This window comes from Myripristis murdjan, chromosome 7 (genome assembly GCF_902150065.1).
Source record: "Myripristis murdjan chromosome 7, fMyrMur1.1, whole genome shotgun sequence".
NCBI classification, from domain to species: Eukaryota; Metazoa; Chordata; class Actinopteri; order Holocentriformes; family Holocentridae; genus Myripristis; species Myripristis murdjan.
Window position 1 is genome coordinate 14795541 of NC_043986.1, and position 20638 is coordinate 14816178.

Here is a 20638-nt window from a genome sequence, read left to right on the forward strand (position 1 = left end):
GAGAAATCACCACTTGGTGAGTTATAAAACCTTTCAAATTCATCTAGCCAAGCATTTTAACATGCTGAGTTTGCTATTTAGTTAATATTATCATGCTCCACAGTCACTACTGTTGTTTACGATTGTGCTATGGGAATCCAGTGCCTGTTGCTTGCGTCATGGCCGAAACGCTCCAAATACCAGCCTGTAAACTTGAAAGGACTTTTTTTCATTCTTAGCCTTTTATCTGACAGGGTGGCCAAGTGCGTCTCTGGCAGTGTGGTCAACTCACCAGACCCACAAAGTTACAGTAGTCTATCTATAGTCTCTTTCCATGTCCAAGTCTTTTCATGACACAAGCCTCTTTCAAGGATGTGGAGACTATAGAGTGGATCAAAGTAGCTAATGATGGCACCAATACAAAGGCATCTCCTGGCTCATACAGCCTGGTACACTGCCAACTCCAGTATGGATCTCCAGTGTCGCACAGGCAGCCCCCAGGGGCCTTTTCCTCATTAGAGTGTCTTCCTTAGGGCTCTATTTAGCTGCCAGTTCCTCCTTCTCTCCTATTAGTGGTTGTCAATGTCGTGCTATTGCCTTGAGAGGGCTCACAAGTACAGTCATTGTTAGAAAATATGGGAACAATGTTGCAGGCCCTGCGGTTAGTATGGCGGGTTAGAACACATAACTGGCATGCATGTGGAGCTGAGCAGGGGTCAGCATTTCTCTGCAGCTGTCTGTGTCCAATTGATGAAATTGCTGAACATGTTGAAAGAATTAATTACATTTGTAAGAATTTCTGAAACTATTTTTTGTGATGGGATCCACTAAGCTCAAGACAGCAGATAATCTAAAGAATCATGCACACAGTTTTACAGTGCATGCATCAACATACACTCTTCCGACAGTGTGAACCAGCTGGTGCATTAGTTCTATGGTTGCTTTCAGTGTGCCATAAATGTGCAGACTCAGGAAAAACACACACACACACTCTCACAACCCCTGCAGCGGCCAAGGCCGTGTATATCACCACAAGTTTCATCAGAAAGAGAACGGGGAACAGAATGCTGTGTATCAGCAAATTCATCTCAGGTCTGCAATAAGAGGGAGACAGAGAGATGTAGAAAGAGAGAGAGGAAGATGTGAGAAAGAGAGGGGAAATGAGTGTAAGCTATGAGCACCATATCATTATAGAGACAGGTGCTGCTTCTGCACATTAACTGGCAATGATGTCACTAGCTGGGTGAAGCTTGGCATCCCTATTGAAGGTTTGCATGTGGCTTGGTTTTCAGTGAAAGGAGAATATTAGTGCAAGAAGTCAAAGAGGACGTGCAGAGAGAAGAGACACAGAGGGAGAAAGAGAGGTGAAGAGCACAGTGAGGAATAAAGCAAGGTGAAAGGCTGCCCAAAGCTTAATGTCAGCTCAGTGCATATTCTGAGTAACAAGAGAAAAGATTATGGAGAGGAAGAGAGAGGGAGACAGACAGGCAGAGATATAGACAGAGAGAGAGCATAAGCAAAATAACAAGAAAGAGAGGGAGTATGAAGGTAAGTGAGTGTGTGTGGGGGTCTCTGCTGAGTTCTTGCATTTTTCTCGTGCGGTGACGCCTCTCACATCTGCCCTCTCCGCAGCCCTTTTATAGCCACTGGGAGAGTGGCATTTTAATTGCCTCCAACTACAATATCCCTGCCTCTTCACTGTGATATAAAAGCGACAGAAATAGCTGCTCAAAAGTGCTCATCCACAATGGCTGTGGTTGCTCTTGTCTTTTTAATGCGACTCATATTATTCGATTATATCCAAATGCATTAAGTGGCCACAAAAATTGGATATTTGTCTTCACTGTCATCTTAAAATCTAGAATTGGAAGTGGTGAGAATTCAGCAAAGCACAATACAATACAATCCAGGCACAATGTCCATTTGACCAAAGAAAGAGAGAGGAAGGGGAAAAATCATGTGGAAAGACATATTATGGATGTAAATACCATGAGCGCTTAATGGGTATTTCCAGATCTGGACCTGCAGTGATACTATCTCATAAAATCTTCCACAGCCATAAAACATGTTTGTGTGTGTGTGTGTGTGTGTGCGTGTGTGTGTGTGTGTGTTTGTGTGTGTGTTTGTGTGTGGGTTGTGTGCATCTGTCCTCTGGCCTTTCCAGTAAAGGCTACTTTAGATTAGAAGATGAAATTGGCCATGGGGACAGAACAGGTCTGATTAGCGGCAGACCTTATCTTTGTTGTTAGGGAAATGGATAATGGTTGAGGCAAGATAAGCAGCAAGGAGGATTTACACATTCTGACTACTTCATTAGACCAGGTTTCAGACAAGTAGAACTCAGAGGTCATAAGGTTAGTAACTCAAATTTCAGGGAGTCTGGTCTGTTCAGGATGGCATGAGCTGTCACGAAAGGAAATTTTATTTGAAATGAATCAGGATCTCAGCATGTGTAGGTGCATATGTGTGTGTGTGTGTGTGTGTGTGTGTGTGTCTGTCCTTGCACAGTTCGCAGGTTGCACCAACTATGTGTTGTTAAGTTGGATACAGCAAAGCTCTCAATTTTACGTTGCCAGATCCAACATCATGATCAGATATTTCAAATTATAAAAATAAGTTGAGGCACAGGTAAATCCAGCACCGGCCATGTTTTTTCCACCGGGAGTTCTCGTTACAGTGATGGTTGCCAGGCAGCGCATTTGGTAGGCTGAATTTATATGATCTATGCTATCAATGCATCCAAAATTGCCAGGTCTTAGATTGCCTTTAGAATGTTTTTTGTCAGGTAAATAAACTGACCGCATGAAGCAAATGTGCATTCAGTGACTTAATCTGTTATTTCAGCAAGCCTTCAGTCTGCCCCTAATAGTACTCCCAAATGTATTTTGGACTGCACCACTGATGTAAAATGCAGGGGCTATTAGTGGCTGAAAAGCTGCAGGTATAGTGTACTGCCCCATACTTTAATTCAAATGACATCTTGTCACTTAATTCAAATGGCTCAGCCTTGCTGAACATAATGGTACAATCAACTCACTGTTGTCTGGCACCTCAGCATTCTCTTTCATAGATTGTAGTGCAGTCTATAAATGAAATGAAGTCCATAAACGTCTTTGTCCGGGAGTTATTGTTTTTTATCGTTGTTGTTTTGCAGTCTCTGAAAAAATATTCAAAATTTTCACTTAATGCCTGTGCCTCATTAGGCCTTGGATTTACTCCTAGGTGCAGCAGTGTGCCAAGATAGCACAATAAAGGTAATTTATTCATCTAAATTATTGTACATACTACCTTGGCCTTAAGATAAGGCATAAAGCCAGCTGGTACAACCAGCCGCTCATCATAATACCTTCTCCCTGACCTTCAAATGGCTGCAAAGGCCTGTGGGCAGCTAATCTGGGCTGGCGTCTGGCAGCGGCGGATTGGCAGCAGAGGTGATGGTGGAAAGGGATGGTGGCTGTCAGAGTTGGCAGGTCTGGAGGAGAGCTGAGTGGCACCTGGTGGTTGGCAGTTCCTCTCCACTGATTACTGATCATGAAGGTTGGAGGGAGGGAGAACAGAGGAGCAAATGACATAGTTGATGAGGGAGAAAAAAGTGTTTCAATAAAAGAGAAGATTAAATATGATTGCTAGCTAAAGAAGGAGAGAACAGGATGCAGAGTGCTGTTAGGGTGAGGGGATACGATTTGAATGGGAAAGCAAGGCAGAGGAAGAGACCAGTATGAGAGAGAGAAGTAACTCTCAAAGATACAGAGTAGATCAACAGTATAAGGTTCCAGACCTTTCGCACCCACTTTAAACAAGAAACTTAAAGTTGCCATTTTAAAACTGACCCACCCTTTCCATTCATCTGCTTTGCCTGGAGGTGCAAGGGTGTGGGGTGCAGGAGATGAGGGCATGGGACAGGAAATATCCTCTTGGAGGTCATAGCAAACCTGGGACCTGAGCATTCCTCGTAAAAATTCTGCCGTTAGCCTTGGTTGACCCATGGCACTGAACTGTGCTTAGACATGTTATTGCCCTGTAGCTGTGGTTTTCAAAGTGGGGTCTGGGGACACCAAGGGGTCATATAGGGTCTTTTAGGAGGTCCTAAATAAAGTCGAGTCCATTAAGGTACTAAATAAGGACAAGGCCATTGATCCACCTAATTCAGTTTAAGTAGCTAGATTGTTTTTTAATTTTATTTTTAATTTTAATTTTTTGTTTTTTTCTTCACCAGAAAGAAATATATATTTGGGGAATTGAGATGTGTTTTCATTGACACAACCCACTATTACTGTTCTATAGCCTGGTCAGTTCCTTCCATTCATTTGGCTCTTTCTTGGACTGGCCATTCTTCGCCTCTACTCTGTCATCATCACATCTTGATATGTACAGGTGTTTTTTCTCTACCAGCTGTCAGTGTATGCTTCATAGAGCTCATCTCTTCTACAAGCTTGCTTCAGTTTTCGTTTTTGATTATTTGGTAGTGCAAGTTGGCATGTAGGGAATGCTCCTAGGAGCAAGAGGAGGAGAAAGTGGGAATTCAGACTGTCAGAAGCCCCAGTGATTTCACCTTTTAGCCAGTGCCGAAGACAGGCAGACATGCATTAAAGAGATGGACGCCACAGTGATCACAAGCTGCCGAGCCAAGTTATAGCAGTGATAAACAGCTGCCTGCACCCACACACACACCCACACACCCACACACTCACAGCGTTTAATTCATTCTTAGTCTTCCTCTCATTGTCTCTATTTTACTCTCATCTCTTCCTTGCGCACACAGCAAAAGGTTGACATCTTTTTGGCAGTGCTGGCTAGTGCCGCTGTCTCGTGAGCTATTGTGTAAACAGACTTTGCAGAGAGACAGATTGCCTACCTCCATTGATTTTCATTTAAGTGATAGTCCTCTTAGCTCATCACCTCTAGGCTTCCCACAAGTTAACGACATGCGCGCATGTTTGTGTGTTATCCTGATTACATGCATCTCTGCGTTGAACCAAGTGTGTTATGCATTATGCAGAACGTACAAGGTGCGTGCCTGCAATTTCACTTAAACCACATTCTGTATAGATTTTTTCATCATAATGCATACTGAGCCATGCGTGTCGCAGAAAACAAGTTTCCCATTGTTCCCTGGTCCCTACAGTGTGATTTGATGGTGTCTTAATGCAGTGTACTTAATACAATGTACTTGGCAGCGCGTGCCAAGTACATTCTTTTAATTAGGAAACCCAACAGACCTGCTGATTAGCACTTTATCTTCATAAGTGTCTGGGACCTAGCTGCAGCTGAAACACCTCCTAGTTACTGCACACACTAGCTAGCATGTCCCAACAGGTCTGCAGCAAGAGTAATTAATATGTTGCATGTAGCCTACCCTCTGTTGAACAAGCCAACATGTCTCCGTTATCACGCTCCATGCTAGCTCCTTGCAGGTGACTTGTTAAAAAATGCTAACATATTCTCAAAGCCTCAGTCCTGCAGAGATTTGAATATGGAAACTCTGTAGGTTCAGCATGGTCATAATGATGGTAATATGCTTGCATGACCCCGTTCCTGTACGCTAAGACCCCATTTGTCATAAAGCAGCTTCTTGCAGGTATTCAGGCATTTAGGGCAGTGCCCCTCAATTTCTCAGGTGCTCCAACAGCCAATTTTAGCAGCACAATTCTTTAAATAACTTTACAACCCACAGTTTCACATGATAAATTACACTATTAAGGTTTTTCTCAGATTCCCTCTCTGAGTTTCTTTTCTCCAGAACGGGGAAAATTGCTGAGTCATCTCTCATCTTTGGCTTTGTCATTTCTAGCCACTGGCTAGTATGCAGAGGCAAATACTGTCTTTTACAGCTAATATAAATTACCTGCCTCTCCACTGGCATAAAAGGACATTCATCCCCAATTCACAGAAGGGTCCTGTGACTGTGGGAGAATTGGTGCAGGTAGGAAAAATCAGTGTTTGAAACTGATTCCAGATGTCAATTACAAAGGAACTCTGAGCCTTTTTACAGCAGCATTACTCCTCCATAACTGCTGAGCCTCTTTGGGTGTTATCATGAAGTGAAATCAACACACACACACACACACACATGTGCGCGCATGTTCATCGCACAAAGCCTCCTGCTTGCTCTCATCTCACTCTGGCCCGGAAAGAATGCAGCTATTATGCCGTGCCTGTATTTCCCGCTTTAATCAGTGGTGTATCAGTTGAGCTTAGACGGGGCAGGGGGGCTGAGGTGGAGGCCTGCTAGGACCACAAACCCCCCTTTTGAGCAGGCAGTATTCAGTTTCCTCAGTTTGTCCATTATGCATGGACACAATAGACAACAAGAGCTTATATTCTTTGGCCCCGCTTTATTGTTTGGAAGAGAGGGGTGGTACATTGATTCTCAAATGGCACACTGCAGAGGAGGCCGGATGAAATGATTCTGGCGGTGTGGATGATGAAATATGAAATAATAACAATGAACACCACAGGCAGTGGTAGTGTGTATATGCTGGATACACACCAACAGACAACACACACTCACTTAGAGGCTGTTGATTCATGTTCGTCACTGACACTCACACATGGCCTTTTAACACTGACACTGGCTAAAAGTCAAACTGAACTCCTAATAAATCTGAAATCTTAATAGTGTTTTCCCAGTGCACATGCCCTCTTGTGACTTCATATATTAAAGCTGAAACCGGTTTCCTTCCACATGCTGTCACTCCATGGCAATGAAATACAGCGAAGATGCATCTCATCTCTAACAGAGTGAAAATACCAAGAGAGGAGTGAGACCAGGGGCGTACTTCAGGCACACTCACACACAGGAGGTTTAGTAAAATTTAGCCCAGTCAAATGTTTAGCAAAAAGACTGAAAATGTAATTGACTGACCAAGTAACATGAATATGAATGTATTATTCTTATTTAAGTGTTCAAATAAAACTAAAAAGCAACACAAAATAGCACAGGATCAAGTTAATGCCATCTGTGGGTGATTAATGCAGTTTGTAGTGTAACAGCTCTGTTTTGAATAAATGTTATTGGCACTGTCAGTCAGGACAGGTGTGACCTGACAGCTGATTGATACTTTGGGCATTTCTCAGTTGGAGATTATGGAGAGGGTCTTTAGCCACAGCAGATGTGCCCAATTTTAGACAATTTACCATGCTCCATCATATTCAAGGATGATGGATGAAAGATAGATAGATAGATAGATAGATAGATAGATAGATAGATTTCTCCAGTTACTGCAGCAACCTTGGAAGGTCAACAGCTGCTTCTCTATAAACAGATATTAATGTTGATGTCTGCAGATGTCAGAAGTGGAATAATGCTGTAAAGGCCATCAGTCAGTCATGGTAATGCAAAAGGCTTGGGCTTAAGATACTGTGCTTGAGCTTGGCTCTCCTGATTGGTGGGAAACATTGCACTGTGGTAATACTTCTTCATCACAGGGGAGATACAGAGTCACAGCAGCAGAGTTCAAAACAGTTCAAGCGATCTGTGATGAGCAGGGCTGGGTATAGAGAGCCAGTTGCAATTTAGACTAGGCTCCAAACTGCCTAATTCACCAAAATCAATAAGCCACCACCACACTAACGATACATCTTATTGATCATTCAAGCAGCATAATCCAAGTGTTCTGATGCCAAACGATTGCATTGTGAGGCTGTGAGTCCAAAAGTCCAATTTTAACTCATTTTCTCTTCACTTATTCTGCACCTTGTCAACAGTCACAACATTTGCATGCAGATGACGCCTTCAAATATAGTTTGAAATATTGTAATTACTGGTACAACAATTCTGTAACAGCCCAATAAAGTGGTAAATACAAATGGGAGTCTCATGACTCTAATTAATCTAATGATTTTTCTTCACTTGCGTTGTTTTCTCACAAGTAAGGCATTATGCCAAATGTGAGTTTGCTTCGAAAAGTAATTCTGGAAAAAAAAGTACCTCGACAAAGCAAGTTCTTTTCTGAGTAATAAAACAAAGTTAATTCCACTAAAGCTGCAGGGGTCTTTTACCACAGAAAATGTAAAGGGTGGAAATCGATAGGGGAACTGTTAAAAAACTGGATGAAACAAAAATCAAGGAAAAATAAGTAAACTCTTAATGATTCCCACTCCTTTTGATGAGTATTTTATACTAGCTGTGTGACTAACACTGCAACGTGCGTATTTTAAGAGATTTTGGCCATTGTTCTTTCAGCCAGCGGGGGGGACAAGAAAAAAAAAAACTTTATTAATGGATATGCTTATCAGCTTTGTCTAAAATCAAACCGAGAGCTGCCTCTGTCTGGCTACATCTTCGATTTCTCCCTCTCTGAGAATGTGCCTTGGTGTGCCACTGAGAGGGTTGTTGAAATAAACAAAGCCTTCACAGATGGTTTGGGCAATTAGCTTGCATGTGCGTCTGCACTAACTGTGAAAACTGGTGATTGATATTGATTTAGTTATTCAGATCCTCTGCGCATATGCCTTCTTGCGTACTTTTCATGCCAATCACAGAAATTACAAAGACTTGATTCAACTATAAAAAGCAGCCACGTTTAAAAAAAAAAAAGCTTTTCCAATAAAAAGTAAACATCAGAACAGAGATGTACTTGAATCCACTGAATGATTGGACAATATCCTGTGTGTATCCCATGGCTGAAGCCCTAAATCCACACATATTGGCTAGCTTAGGTGCTTACTATACTCTGTACTCCTTTAGATTGTACAAGTTACTAAAAAATCTGGACCGACAGGTCTAACAATGACAAAAAAGAATCCAATTCCAAGTGTTATTGAAAAGCAAAGTGCATAAATGCCCCAAAAACAGGACAAAAAACAAACAAAAACACAACAAAACAAGAGAAAGCATACATAACTCCGACCCCGACATAGTTGTGTTTCCATTTCCAAGTCTTTCTCACCGCATTTGTTCATTTTATTGGTGCTCAAGGTTTTCGCAGTGCTGGAGGTGTTACTGGAAAGGCATTAGGTTACTAAGACCCTCAGGCAAGTCAACAGCTGGCAAACCTGTTGCTGTGCTGAGTGAGACACACACTGCACACACACTCCACAGCCTGCTGGCGTGAGACAGCACACACACACACACACACTGACGTTCACCTGCTTGCAAGCCCACACCTTGACAGGGCTCCTCCCCCCCTTTTGGTGCATGTGTGTGTTTGAGTAATGTGGGAAAACATAGTGACGGCCCCGGCGAGCTCCTCCTCCTCCCTCTAGTAAACCATTAGACTTGAGGGGGAGGGGAGACGTACTGTATTGTCAAACCCGTGGGAGTCGCCTTGGACAGGTACACTTACAGAGGGAGAGAAAGAGATAAACAGAGAGAGAGAGGGATCTCGTGGATATATTTCCTGGATTCAACCTGACTTCAGTGGGAAAAAAATGAAAGTGGTCGGTGTTTGAGCGAGGGCTGCTTGAGGAAGAGGGCATTTGAATTTCCATCTGTCTGTCGTGAACATCCCCACCACACACCTGACAGATCCTGGAATCCTCTGGAAAACTCCCCCTGGAGGAGGGGATGAAGCCAGACAGGGAGGAGGGAAAACCTGGTGAGTGAGGGAAAAAGTATGAGCGAAGCCGCTTGTCCATTTCAGCTCCGCACTTGCAAAAAGGTTTCGAAATGACAAAGCAAAGATGGTTTGTTTTGACTGACATTCTTTAACCGACGCCCGCAGTTTTGGGCAATGATGTCATGAGGTCAGATTTTTGTGGTTTTTGGCTCGAGGAGCGACGTGTTAATGTGTGAGCAGGTGTCATGTTGGATAGTGAGTCACACAGTCAGTCACCTGTTGTGCTGCTGAGACGTTAGGAGACTTTAACCTGCACTGACCTCATATTGCTTGTTATTATCTGAACACTGGAGTGGACGCTACCATTATGGACCTCATTGCTTAATCTGCACTCAATCATGTTTAGTGTTTCAGAGAGGTCTAATACTATATTGATTATGCTCTGCTGAGATTACTGTATGGATAATTGAAAACCAAAAAAAAAAAGTTTTGATTTGAGCTGTTTGGGGATGTGTTTGTCGAGTAAGTCAAAGTACAGTTCATATGGATTTCTGCAGCAACATTTGTCCTATATTTTTATGGCTTTGTCTGGTTAAGTCAGAGAGAAGGTATTATGCCTTATTGCTGTTGTAAACACTGTTGTTCTGGGTTGTTGTCTTCACTTGTTATTTTAGCCTGAGTGCATGTACTACATTCAAAGACAATGTTTTTGCTGCCTGAGCAGAACCAGTTTCAAATTATTTAAACTTAAAAAGATTACAAAGGCACAGAAATGCCCCAGTTTTGGGAGACTAGTTTCTCTTGCTCTTGGGAGACAGACTGTTTGCTCTGGTTCCCACTGTTTCACATGGAAACACCCACATATCATCTGCATACTGGTGGTTCACCTGTCCTTCAACCTTGTACTAGCACAGCACAAACAGGAGAGGTTAAAGTTCACCTGCATTCAGAGAGCCACTTTTAAAAGCATATTGTTCACTAGGGCTGCATGAATTTGAAAAAAGGTGACCTTGCAGTATCTTTTTTATGTGATTCTGTGATTTGGAAAAAAAAAAAAAAAACAAATACAGGAATTTTCACCAGATACATGAAGACCAGTGGGGCTTTTTGGTTGCATGATAAACTGATCAAGTGCACCCCCTCACCAAACCTATCTGATCGCTGTGTATACAGGGCCTACAGCCACTAGCAACAAACTCTGTGTATCCAAGAACCCTTAAATTGGACTAAATTATTTATTATCAGATGGGCTTTTCTTCTAGATAAATCATAGAAAATGAGAACCTTGTAAGTTTGCCTTTTGTATGAGGCACCAAAGAAGTTGTAGCATGATGTGTTTGAGTTAATTCACCTGACTCAATATCACACGTCCTACAATGTGGCTATTACACATGCATACAGTGTCAAAGCTGAAACAATATGTCGTGCAGCCCTACTGATCACTTTGCTAAAGCACCACTGACAAATATTATTTTTTCATATCAGATGCATACTGAATTAACTAAAGTAAACCTAAAATTAGGTTTATATAATCTGATTTTTTCTGTTTAACTGTCTGCCATGTCCAAGCTGGTAACCCAGAATTCTGGTGTGAAACTGGTCAAACTGAGTTACATGTTTTTCAAGCAGGTCATGTAAATCCTTTCAGCTTAACCCTGAGGTGTGGTGGTGACACAGTCAGCATTGTCAGAGCAAAACAAACACCCCAAGGGTATGAATCGTCGTCTTTTTCTAACCTTTACTATCCCAGGTGTGGCTACGTATTTGCAATTGTGCTCAATTACTCACTTTTCCCTCTCATGTTTCTTTGATAGCATCTCTTATTACCTTTTGGGTAATCCGTGGTCTGCATTTGCAAACTGGAATGCACAACACTGGTCATTAGGACTGGCTATTGGCAAGGACATCATGGCACATCATCTCATCGTGACCCATGCAGTGTTATACATGCTATAACAATATGTCATGGTATGATTTGTATAAAAATTCATTGCAGTACTCTGCAGAATTGACTCATAATGTATAAACATACAACACCAGGGTAGACAAATAAAATATACAACATATTGTTATGATAAATGAGGTGCTAAACTTACCCAAAACAATTCAGAATTCCCATTCCAACTCCTTCAACCAGAAATAGTAATCAGACATCCGACCCTAGAAAAACTGATTTCAGGGAGGTTGGACAGTGGATATAGAGAGAGGATAGCTGGTGGCTGGAGTCAGCCTTATGAGTAGTATTATATTCTATCCAGCTTTTTTTTTCTTTTCTATCTTATCTTACAAGTACTGTATGTCTCAGGCCTCTGCCTACTGCTCTGAAGATAGAAAAATAAACACATCAATAAATAAATAAAACATACACACATGAAAACGAAGGATCATATTTTGTCAAAATCTCTAAAGTACACCAAAATTAACAGTGCTTACTGCCCCACCCATTATCTCCTCACCATTGTATAGAGCAGTGCATAGAGAGTGGATGGTTTACTTGTTACGGTCATCTCTACTCTGTGCACCTGCTCTTGTTAGCGCTGGTATACTTGCATGTTATTTTTGTCTTTTATTCTGATATCGTCTTTGTGTGTACATATTGTGTATAGATATATTACTGTACCCATTTTAGGTAGCGCAACAATTACCCCAGCTACTGCAGGCAAGACATGACATCTGCTAAACTCACCTCAGTGTACCTTTTGCAATCATTAAACCACCGTGGGCAAGTCTCTGTTGGATAGTGTGCAGCAATACTGGCATTATACTTCACTGGTATTAGGCAGGGGTAAGGTTTGGTATAATCTGAAGAGGAGTGGGTTTTATACTTTCTATTCTTTGAGAACTCTGTTATCTCGTCATTGCATGACCTGTGTGCCACCGCAAACTGCAGCTTTGTCAATGTGAGTGGCACTCACTTGGTCAAAGGTAGGCAATAAAGCCTGCCCACAGCCAGGAATGATTGGTTCCAGTCAGAGTACTGACAAAGGAATTGTGAATCAGGATCACATTTTGGCTGGTGAGATGAGTTTCTCTCTCGCCTCCTGTAAAACCTTAAAAAAAAAAAGTTGCTGGGATTTGCTGATTTGTGGGATATTGTATATCAGTTTGCGGGTGCCAGGGAGCTGTTGCCAAATTGCAGAACATTCCTGGAACTGGGATATCCGCTTATGACATCCAGGCAGAATTACTGAGCAATTTTGATCTTAGGTGTGCTAAATCTATCTCAGACCCCAGTTCCTCCATCTTGCCTGCCCACCAGTCAAACGCCAACATTAACACCAACCAAAACATCCAAAGTGCCTCATTTGAAATTCCTTTTTTACGTCTTGGGACTGTCAGTCAAAGCTAAAGCAGTGCTGTCATGAAGGTGCGGGCTTAACCATGTGATAAGTGGTGGTTAACGCCTTCCCTGACCCGGGCTTTGGCACATGGTGTCCGTTTCCACTGGTCAGCCTATTACTGTCTGCACCGTCTGCTCTGCACTGACTCACCTGACGCTCACTGGGGATTAGGGTGGGGCTGTGTGTGTGTTTGCATATGACCTGCATTTAAATGCCCAAATGCACACATATATGTCCATCTATGCATATGTGTAGGCAGGCACTTGTCTTTTGTATTTGAGTGTGTGTATGTGTGTGTGTCTCAGCAGGCTGCTATGTGACAGTATAATTATGAGAGTGCCTGAGCCTGGCTTTTGGGGTGTAATTGCCTGCTGTCACCAACAGTGCTGCAGGTGAATGCAGCAGGCAGCCCCCCTACGTGCTAGATGGCCTCTTCCTGGTGTGGCAGCCACGGAGGATGACTTGGAACGAGTTCAAGTGAAATGGTTATTAGCCTGTCTGTACAAGTCAACAGTAATGTTACGAGCATAACTCTGACAACCATGCAACATGGAATCAAATTTGCCATAACTTTCTGAAAGCATTTTGTCACATGGATCAGTATTGTAATTCAGTGAGAATCATCAATTTTGATCCTTTGTTGTGGTGTATCTATCCCATAATTGAACATCTCAATTCTAATTATCATCATAAATATTCATCCTAAAAAAAACATGATTAATGTAGCTGAACAAAAGCTCTACAAGCATACCTATTTTGTCAGTGTCACAAATGCATCCCACTGTTAGCATGTCAGCTGCTATTTTCAGACACTGCCAGTTCTTCTTCAGCTCATCAAATATACATGGATGAGAAAACTTACTCTCCCTAAGTTATTGCATTCCTCCTTGAAAATGTAGCTCAGATTCTCAGTGGCAGACTTCTCAGTCTTGGGAGTTTATTTACTGAAACTCTCTGCAGAGGACCTGCTCATTTTGAAAACTAGCTGCACTGGAAACAAATGTGCCTCCATAGCCATCAATTACAGTTTTCATTCCCAGCCTCTCATTCAGCATTTCAAGAGGCTACCAAGATTGTTTTTCTACCACTATGCTGCATTTTCTCTGCCAGATCATCAATTTATTTTTGGCTTGACTTTGTGAAGCCCCCTTTATTTAATTTAATTTTAAACGTATTTATTTATTTGACAAAAAACTAAATACATGTACAGTAGGTGGCTCATTATCTGTTTTACTGGTATGGGTGATTGTTAGCAGCATGTTGGTTGGTGTGTGTGTGTGTGTGTGTGTGTGTGTGTGTGTGCAGGAGAGAAAGAGAGAAACTTGGAGTTGAGGAGAAGGATGAAGGAGTGAGAAGTGTAGTATATCATCACACTCGTGGGAGTTGCCTTGGATAGGTACAGAGAGAGAGAGACAGATACAGAGAGAGACAGACAGACAGAGACACAGAGAGAGAGAGACAGTCTCTGTGTGTGGACTCAAGCAGCTCTTGATGAAATATCCATGGTGACACAGTGTCTGCCCTCCCATTTGGCCCAGCCTATAAATAACAGCACAGTTAGCCTTTGGCACCAAAGGTCATGTCTCAACTGAACGTGCGCGCACAAACACACACATTCATAAGACACAACCATGCTCTTTCTCTCTCTCTCTCTTTCACAATGCTCACACACATACACACATCTCAACTGACTGTCTTAGTAAATCTGTTCAGCAGCCAATTGGATGGCCAAGTTGAGTTTGAATAGAAGTGAACGTTTTGTCAGGGTGTGAGGAGGAGTGCTGGGATTGGCACAAGGTCCTGGTCATACAACATGCACAAACATCTTCCTCTCAGATTCCCCCGGAGAACCAAACACAGCTTGTTTATTGTTCCTGTTGCGTCAGAAACTGTGGCTTTGTTTTCTACTTGACTCCCACTCGTGAGCAACAAGACTATTCAGTGAAAATGACTTTTTATTTATTAGCAATATGGTTAACAGCAACACCCTGGGAAGATGAGGTAAACATAACAGCGGCGTGTTGGTAAAAATAAATAGAAACCAGAGCAAATTTAGTGAAAGTAAAGACTGCCAAACAAGCTAAATAGTGATAGGTTGTGTGTTGAGATAGACATTTCACATCATCACAGAAAATGAAAAACATGTTCATGCTCACATTATAATACCACCGCAGCTCATCAACCGTAGCCACAGCAGCAATTACTGCCTGGCCCAGTGCAACCTATTACAATTCTCATCACGTTTGGTATAAGCTGTCCAGAATAGAATCACAAACAGTAACTTCTATCTCTGGGAACCACCTTAGCGAAGCGCCAATTCATTAGTGTGCCAGCTCAGTCCAGCGTTGTAAATATCCAGACAGCAAGGTACAAGTAATTAGTTATCCCTTGAAACGAGCAAATAGCGCACATTTTTGCAATTACACGTTCCTAGATTGAGCTTAGTGTGTATTTCTAGCAGCATTTATATGACACCTGAATGCCTGCTAATGTGATATACTGGTCAAAATATGTAGGATGATAAATAACAGGGATCTAATGAAGAGATCATAGCGGAGGATGGTTGCCAGCCTGCACTTTTGGTATCACTTATGTAGAAGGGTTGCCATTTTGGCTCGTTGGCAGTCCCTGACTTCTCCATCTGGTCTTTATTTTATTGGCTCCATTCATCCATGCATCTATCATTTATCTTTGCCTCCATCTGTCCGTCTGTCCCTTATGACCTGAGCGGCACCTCTGCAATTTCATGGAATTTCTGCTGCTAATCTCCATGACAAGGAAATTCAAATAGCTGTCTCTATATCTATCCATCTGCAGCCTCAGGAGGACTGTAATCCCACTGTTTGTCATTGTGCACACGTCATGGGAGACAGACTTTAAAACAAATACATTGTTTTGACGGATTACCGCTAATTTGGTGCACATATAGAGTGTGAGAGAATAAGAGAGTGAGCTGGTTATATAACTCTGACAAACAACATCCAAACAAAGATGGTAAGAGTTTAAAATCCCTCTTAGTTGAATTTGATTTCCTTATGTGTAATAATGTGTAATGTAGTTGCATATTCTTTTTGTCAGAGTTACGTTCAGCTTAGAACTTTACTCCGGCCCACATTTGCATGTCCAAACTGACCTTTGCCCAGAAAAGTTCTGTCTGAACCCAGCCCCAACTTGAAAAAGAACGTCTTTATCTTCTCCCAAGTCCAACTGGAGTCCTAAATAGGCATTAATTATTTGTCCGCTAGATGATGATCTCACCCTAAACATTTTCCCCTTAGGCTTTGATATGGTTTGACAGAGGAGAGGAGAGGAGTCTCAGTCCTGGAGTGACAGGAAAATCGGGAATCATAAACTAGGTTCCTGTCTATAAGAAGTAAATTTAGAGCCACTGTAGGCGATTATAGGCTATCAATCAGACCTGCGGCTACTGAAAGCATGTAGGATTAAAAACTGGTGTAAATGTTCTCACACCTCGTGGGCTCTGCCTATTTAAAAAAGAGAATAAAAAAGTCAATGCACTCCCCACTCAGCCTGTGCCCTACATGAACTAAGCAATGAAGTCAGAAATTAATCCTGAGCTGAACCGAACTTGTCAGGTCCCATCGGGTTTGGGCATAAATGTCAAACTCTAGTACAGCTGTGGTTACTGGATGTATAGTGTAGAGCTGCAGGTATGTGTCTGTCTTTCTGAAAACTATATCACAAGTTCTGGCTGGTGTGGCTGATATGATCCAAAGACAAGAGACAGGATTTGAAGGCAGCGGAGCCGGATTTGGTTGGAATGCGGCTGAGATAACTGCCTATCTTTCTAACTGATCAGTTTTTCGCTCACTGTCGAGCTCTGCCCTAACCCCAGTCTCACACAAGTTCAGCCCTTATTACCCCAGGCACCTCAAGCATGAAATAGGCCTGCCAGCATGGGGATGTCAGATGTTGTGATGCTAAAACTGTAGATTTCTTGATAGTCACTGGCTGCCTAGAAGCAAGTAAGTTGTCTGATGAATGATGTCATCATTTAAATGCCTTCTGTGTGAATTAAGGTCACCTACCAGATCTTTAGATGGTACCAGGATCTTTCTGTTGAGTTCAGAAAGTCAGTTATTTGGTGAAAGCATGAGGCCATGTGAGGTGAGACTTATTTGAAGAGGCTGTAACTGACTCAGAATTGGATGTTCATTACAACAATAATTTTTTTATGGTATTTTTGGCAATAGAAAAGGCTTTGGAACAAGTGTCAGTGTTTATAGATCATGCAATCATAATCAATCACAATCAAATGCAACAGAATAATACAAACACATTTGAACATTTAAAATCTATTAAAAAAAAATTAAAAACATAGTGTATTTTCACCAGCACTGATGCTATTGAATTACTACTGAAATGTTACTGGACTATTACCGATGGCAGTGTCTCTTTGTATGTTTCCTGCTCTGTCCATGATCGCACATTACTATTTGTAACTGTGATCATAAGAGTTCTTCTTGGCAGAGATAGGCCATATTTGATCAATTTTATTGTGATATAGCAATGCGTTTTGACTGTCTTACAAAAATGCTCAGCTCAAACTTCTTTATTGACTACAAGGGGGCTGTAATAGATGATTCAACTTTCAGAGGGCAGCCATGCATATTTTACCACATAAAATCAATCTCACACTTTTGCGCTAGAGTGTACGCTGTAATTTCAGTGACACCTTCGTAATGCCTTTTTTTCTCCACTGCCACCTTCACAACAAGCAGGAGATTATTTGAGGGTAAAGACCAAACTCACACTCCACACTGGCTCACTCATCAATAAATATCTTTCCAGCACCCTGTACCCATTATCCTGAATAGCAGCCTCTCTTCATCACTGTCTCTACTAATACAGAATGTTAGGGTCTGATTTTGATGATGGAGTGCCCCAAGGTGCTGTAGTAGGCTCATTGTGTTGTAGGTTTTTTTTTTTTTTTTTTTTTGGTTTTTCATCAGACGTGACCCTGTCATCTTCTTTGGTGTCTCAGGGAGATTGCTCTGCTCGTGTGAACTGACTGGCTAATCCAGAGAGAGAGGCACTCCCAGGCTGGGCAGACACAGAAGACTGCCTTCATCAGTCAGAGCTTAGCCGTCACTAACGTCATGAGCCGCTGATGAATTTGCTATCAATGGTCCATAAAGATGAGTGTGCGTGTTCGAGATGGAGAATGAGAGAGAGAGAGAAAGAGAGAGACAACCACTCCAACTTTTATTAATGACTCCAATATCCTGTGCAAGGCAAGAAGCTCCATGAAATCTATTTTGGCAATCTGCGCTGCACGACGTGTGTACATGATTTAAAGTGCGCCCATGTTAGTGTTCATGAGTGCCTGCACGTGAGAGTGATGTATTTTGCCTTTGCTACATTCTTGTCATTAATAGATTTTTAACACCTCATTGGGCCCTATGATGGTTTTGCTATTGGCTAATTCCCTCCATCTCAGCATATAACACTAGATTAAGATCAAGTTCCCAGATGGCACACATCATAAGCAACCGATTGTAAGGAGTTTAAGCACCTAGACAGATTGTAGATTTAACTAAATTGTCTTTGTGTTCAGAGACAACCTATTGTAGGTTGTAGGTAGCAAATTCACTTTAGGCCTGATTTTTGTAACACTCTTTGTCCATTAAGTCTTTTTTCTTTTTGGACAAACTAGTCCCCTGAGGAATGAAAGGTCAGATATGGGCCACTCTTTGTAAACATGCCTGGAAAGGGCAGACATTGATCAATAACCCATCAGACATGCAATTTGAGTGTGTGGGGTGTCTGTACCATATCTGTGTGGGTGTGTGTGTGTGTGTGCATGTCGTGTAAACACATTTGCATACCACAAAGAAAACACACCCTTGGCAATTGTGATATTTAATCTTTTCCAATTGCAATTTCTGCTACTTTAAACAAAACTTACGGAGGGAAGTGATGAATTATGCTTCTATAAAATTCTGTTTGAAGAGTTATTTTTTCCTTTTCTTTAATATCTCTCTGTGGTAATGAGTTTCTAACACTGTAGATTCAGGATAAATTTAAGAAATACTTCATTCATGTGCTACTTGGGATGCAATCTCGATAAAACTAGGTAAAGGGAAATGGAACTATGTTGGAGGGGGAAGCAGATTAGCCTCAGGGCTCAATTGCGTATAGCTTTCTATGGAGTCACCCTGACTGTGACTGATTTTCATGGATTTTAGGGGAGTCTAGCTGGTGCATGCTGGTGTATGTGTGTATGCAAGGCTCTGCTGTATCACAAGAGGTGTAAAAGCTACAAGATACCATGGTGAACATGTGTGTTGGGAGACTGAATCAACCTGAGGGCTGAGGTTTGAGCCCCCTTGTTGACAAGCATCAACCCTGCTAAGTGCACTTGATGAATCCATCAAATCACTATCAGCTCCTGGGGGGCTGTTGTGCTGCATTCTAGCTCCCCTGTGAAAGGATGACAGCAAAAGAAGAATTTTCCAATGGGATCAAATAAAATGTTTCATTATAAATTAAAATTCTTAGCATGTGTAGCTGGAATAAAACACACATTTTTGCTTCATCCAGAAATGGAGGTTGACATGGCTGAGTAATGTCTGGACTCATGATCATCCACAGTCCACTATTGTCCCCAGGCATGAATGCACTTTGGCTCAGAGACTCATCCACGGAGTCCATAAGGACATTTTTGTCTTGGTCTCTTTGTTGCTTTTATGTGTGGGCAGCAGCAGAAATACAGGAAATCCTGCTGAAAGATTTTGATCACTCTATGGATGAACATTTTAAAATGAAACATAATTTATGTACCCAGCTCAGCAGAGCATGTTCACACAGTGAATCTTGCATACTGCATATTCAAAGGATTGTTGTGAAGGATTAAGCTTAACCCAGCGTGAGATCTCTGAATGATTTTCGGGAGCATCTGTTTGAATTTAGTTATTCAAGTGGTGCCACGGCTGAGCTGCCAAGTCCAAAACAAATAGGAGGATGTGGGCTGTTACCTCCCATCATGAAAGCCCATGCAACTTGCATTCCTGACCCCGGCTATTCTTTCATTCCCCTTTTTATTTAACACATTCCTGATTTGGGCTGTTCCTTTGTCCTCCACAGCTTTAGCACATTGTGCTTTGCATTCAAGCCTTGGATAAAGATTTACATAGACCCATTAATCTTTGAGGCTGGAATGTTTTTGGAGCTAGCCCTACCCTTCCACACAGCATCTTTTCCTGTTATTTAGCATTGCTGACATTCCTCATAACAATACATATGTTTTGAAGGAATCGATTATGTAGTACTGTAGCTGGACTGTGTATTGGTTTGTTTGGGTTTTTTTCTGTCAGAAGGGACACTATTACCTGAGGAATAGAAGCAGTAATACTGTGGTAAGCCTATACTCATAATGTCTTCAGATCACATAGGGACATTTTTCTCTGTAGGTTGAATCAAAGAAATATTGCATTAAGAGTTTCTGAAGTTATATTGTGCCTGGCTCATCACTAATGTATTGTTAAGCAGAGTGCATGGAGTATTTTCACCTATTAGATGATATCTATGATGGAGTAGGGCTGCCTGTCAGAACAGCAGAAATTATATTTCCATCATCCACCCTATACTGTGGGCCTATATATCGTGAGCTGGCTGAATGAGAATTCGGGGGGAACAATGGGCCTGTTAATTGATTTTGTCTCCTATAACAGAGAAAAATTGAACCACACCCCATCTTTCCCTCCCACTCGCTCTGAAGAGGGAGAACCAATCTAAAAATTTCCCCCTCTAGACAGTTATTGTCATTCCCTATCAATTTTCGACCTCCAATCCCGT

The 20638-nt window shown here is 41.8% G+C and overlaps 1 protein-coding gene across 3 annotated transcripts in view; it reads left to right on the forward strand.

Annotated features, from left to right (window-relative positions):
• The window catches only part of kazna (kazrin, periplakin interacting protein a), a 208871-nt gene that overhangs the window by 149927 nt on the left and 38306 nt on the right, over positions 1–20638 (forward strand). Inside the window, exon 1 of one of the 3 annotated variants that reach the window (XM_030055322.1) lies at positions 9312–9518. The exons of the other annotated variants lie outside the window; for them this stretch is intronic. Coding sequence (XP_029911182.1) covers positions 9488–9518 — 31 coding nt within the window. The 5' untranslated portion in view covers positions 9312–9487. Of the gene's footprint in view, positions 1–9311; positions 9519–20638 lie in introns of those variants that run through there. 3 annotated transcript variants of the gene reach the window in all.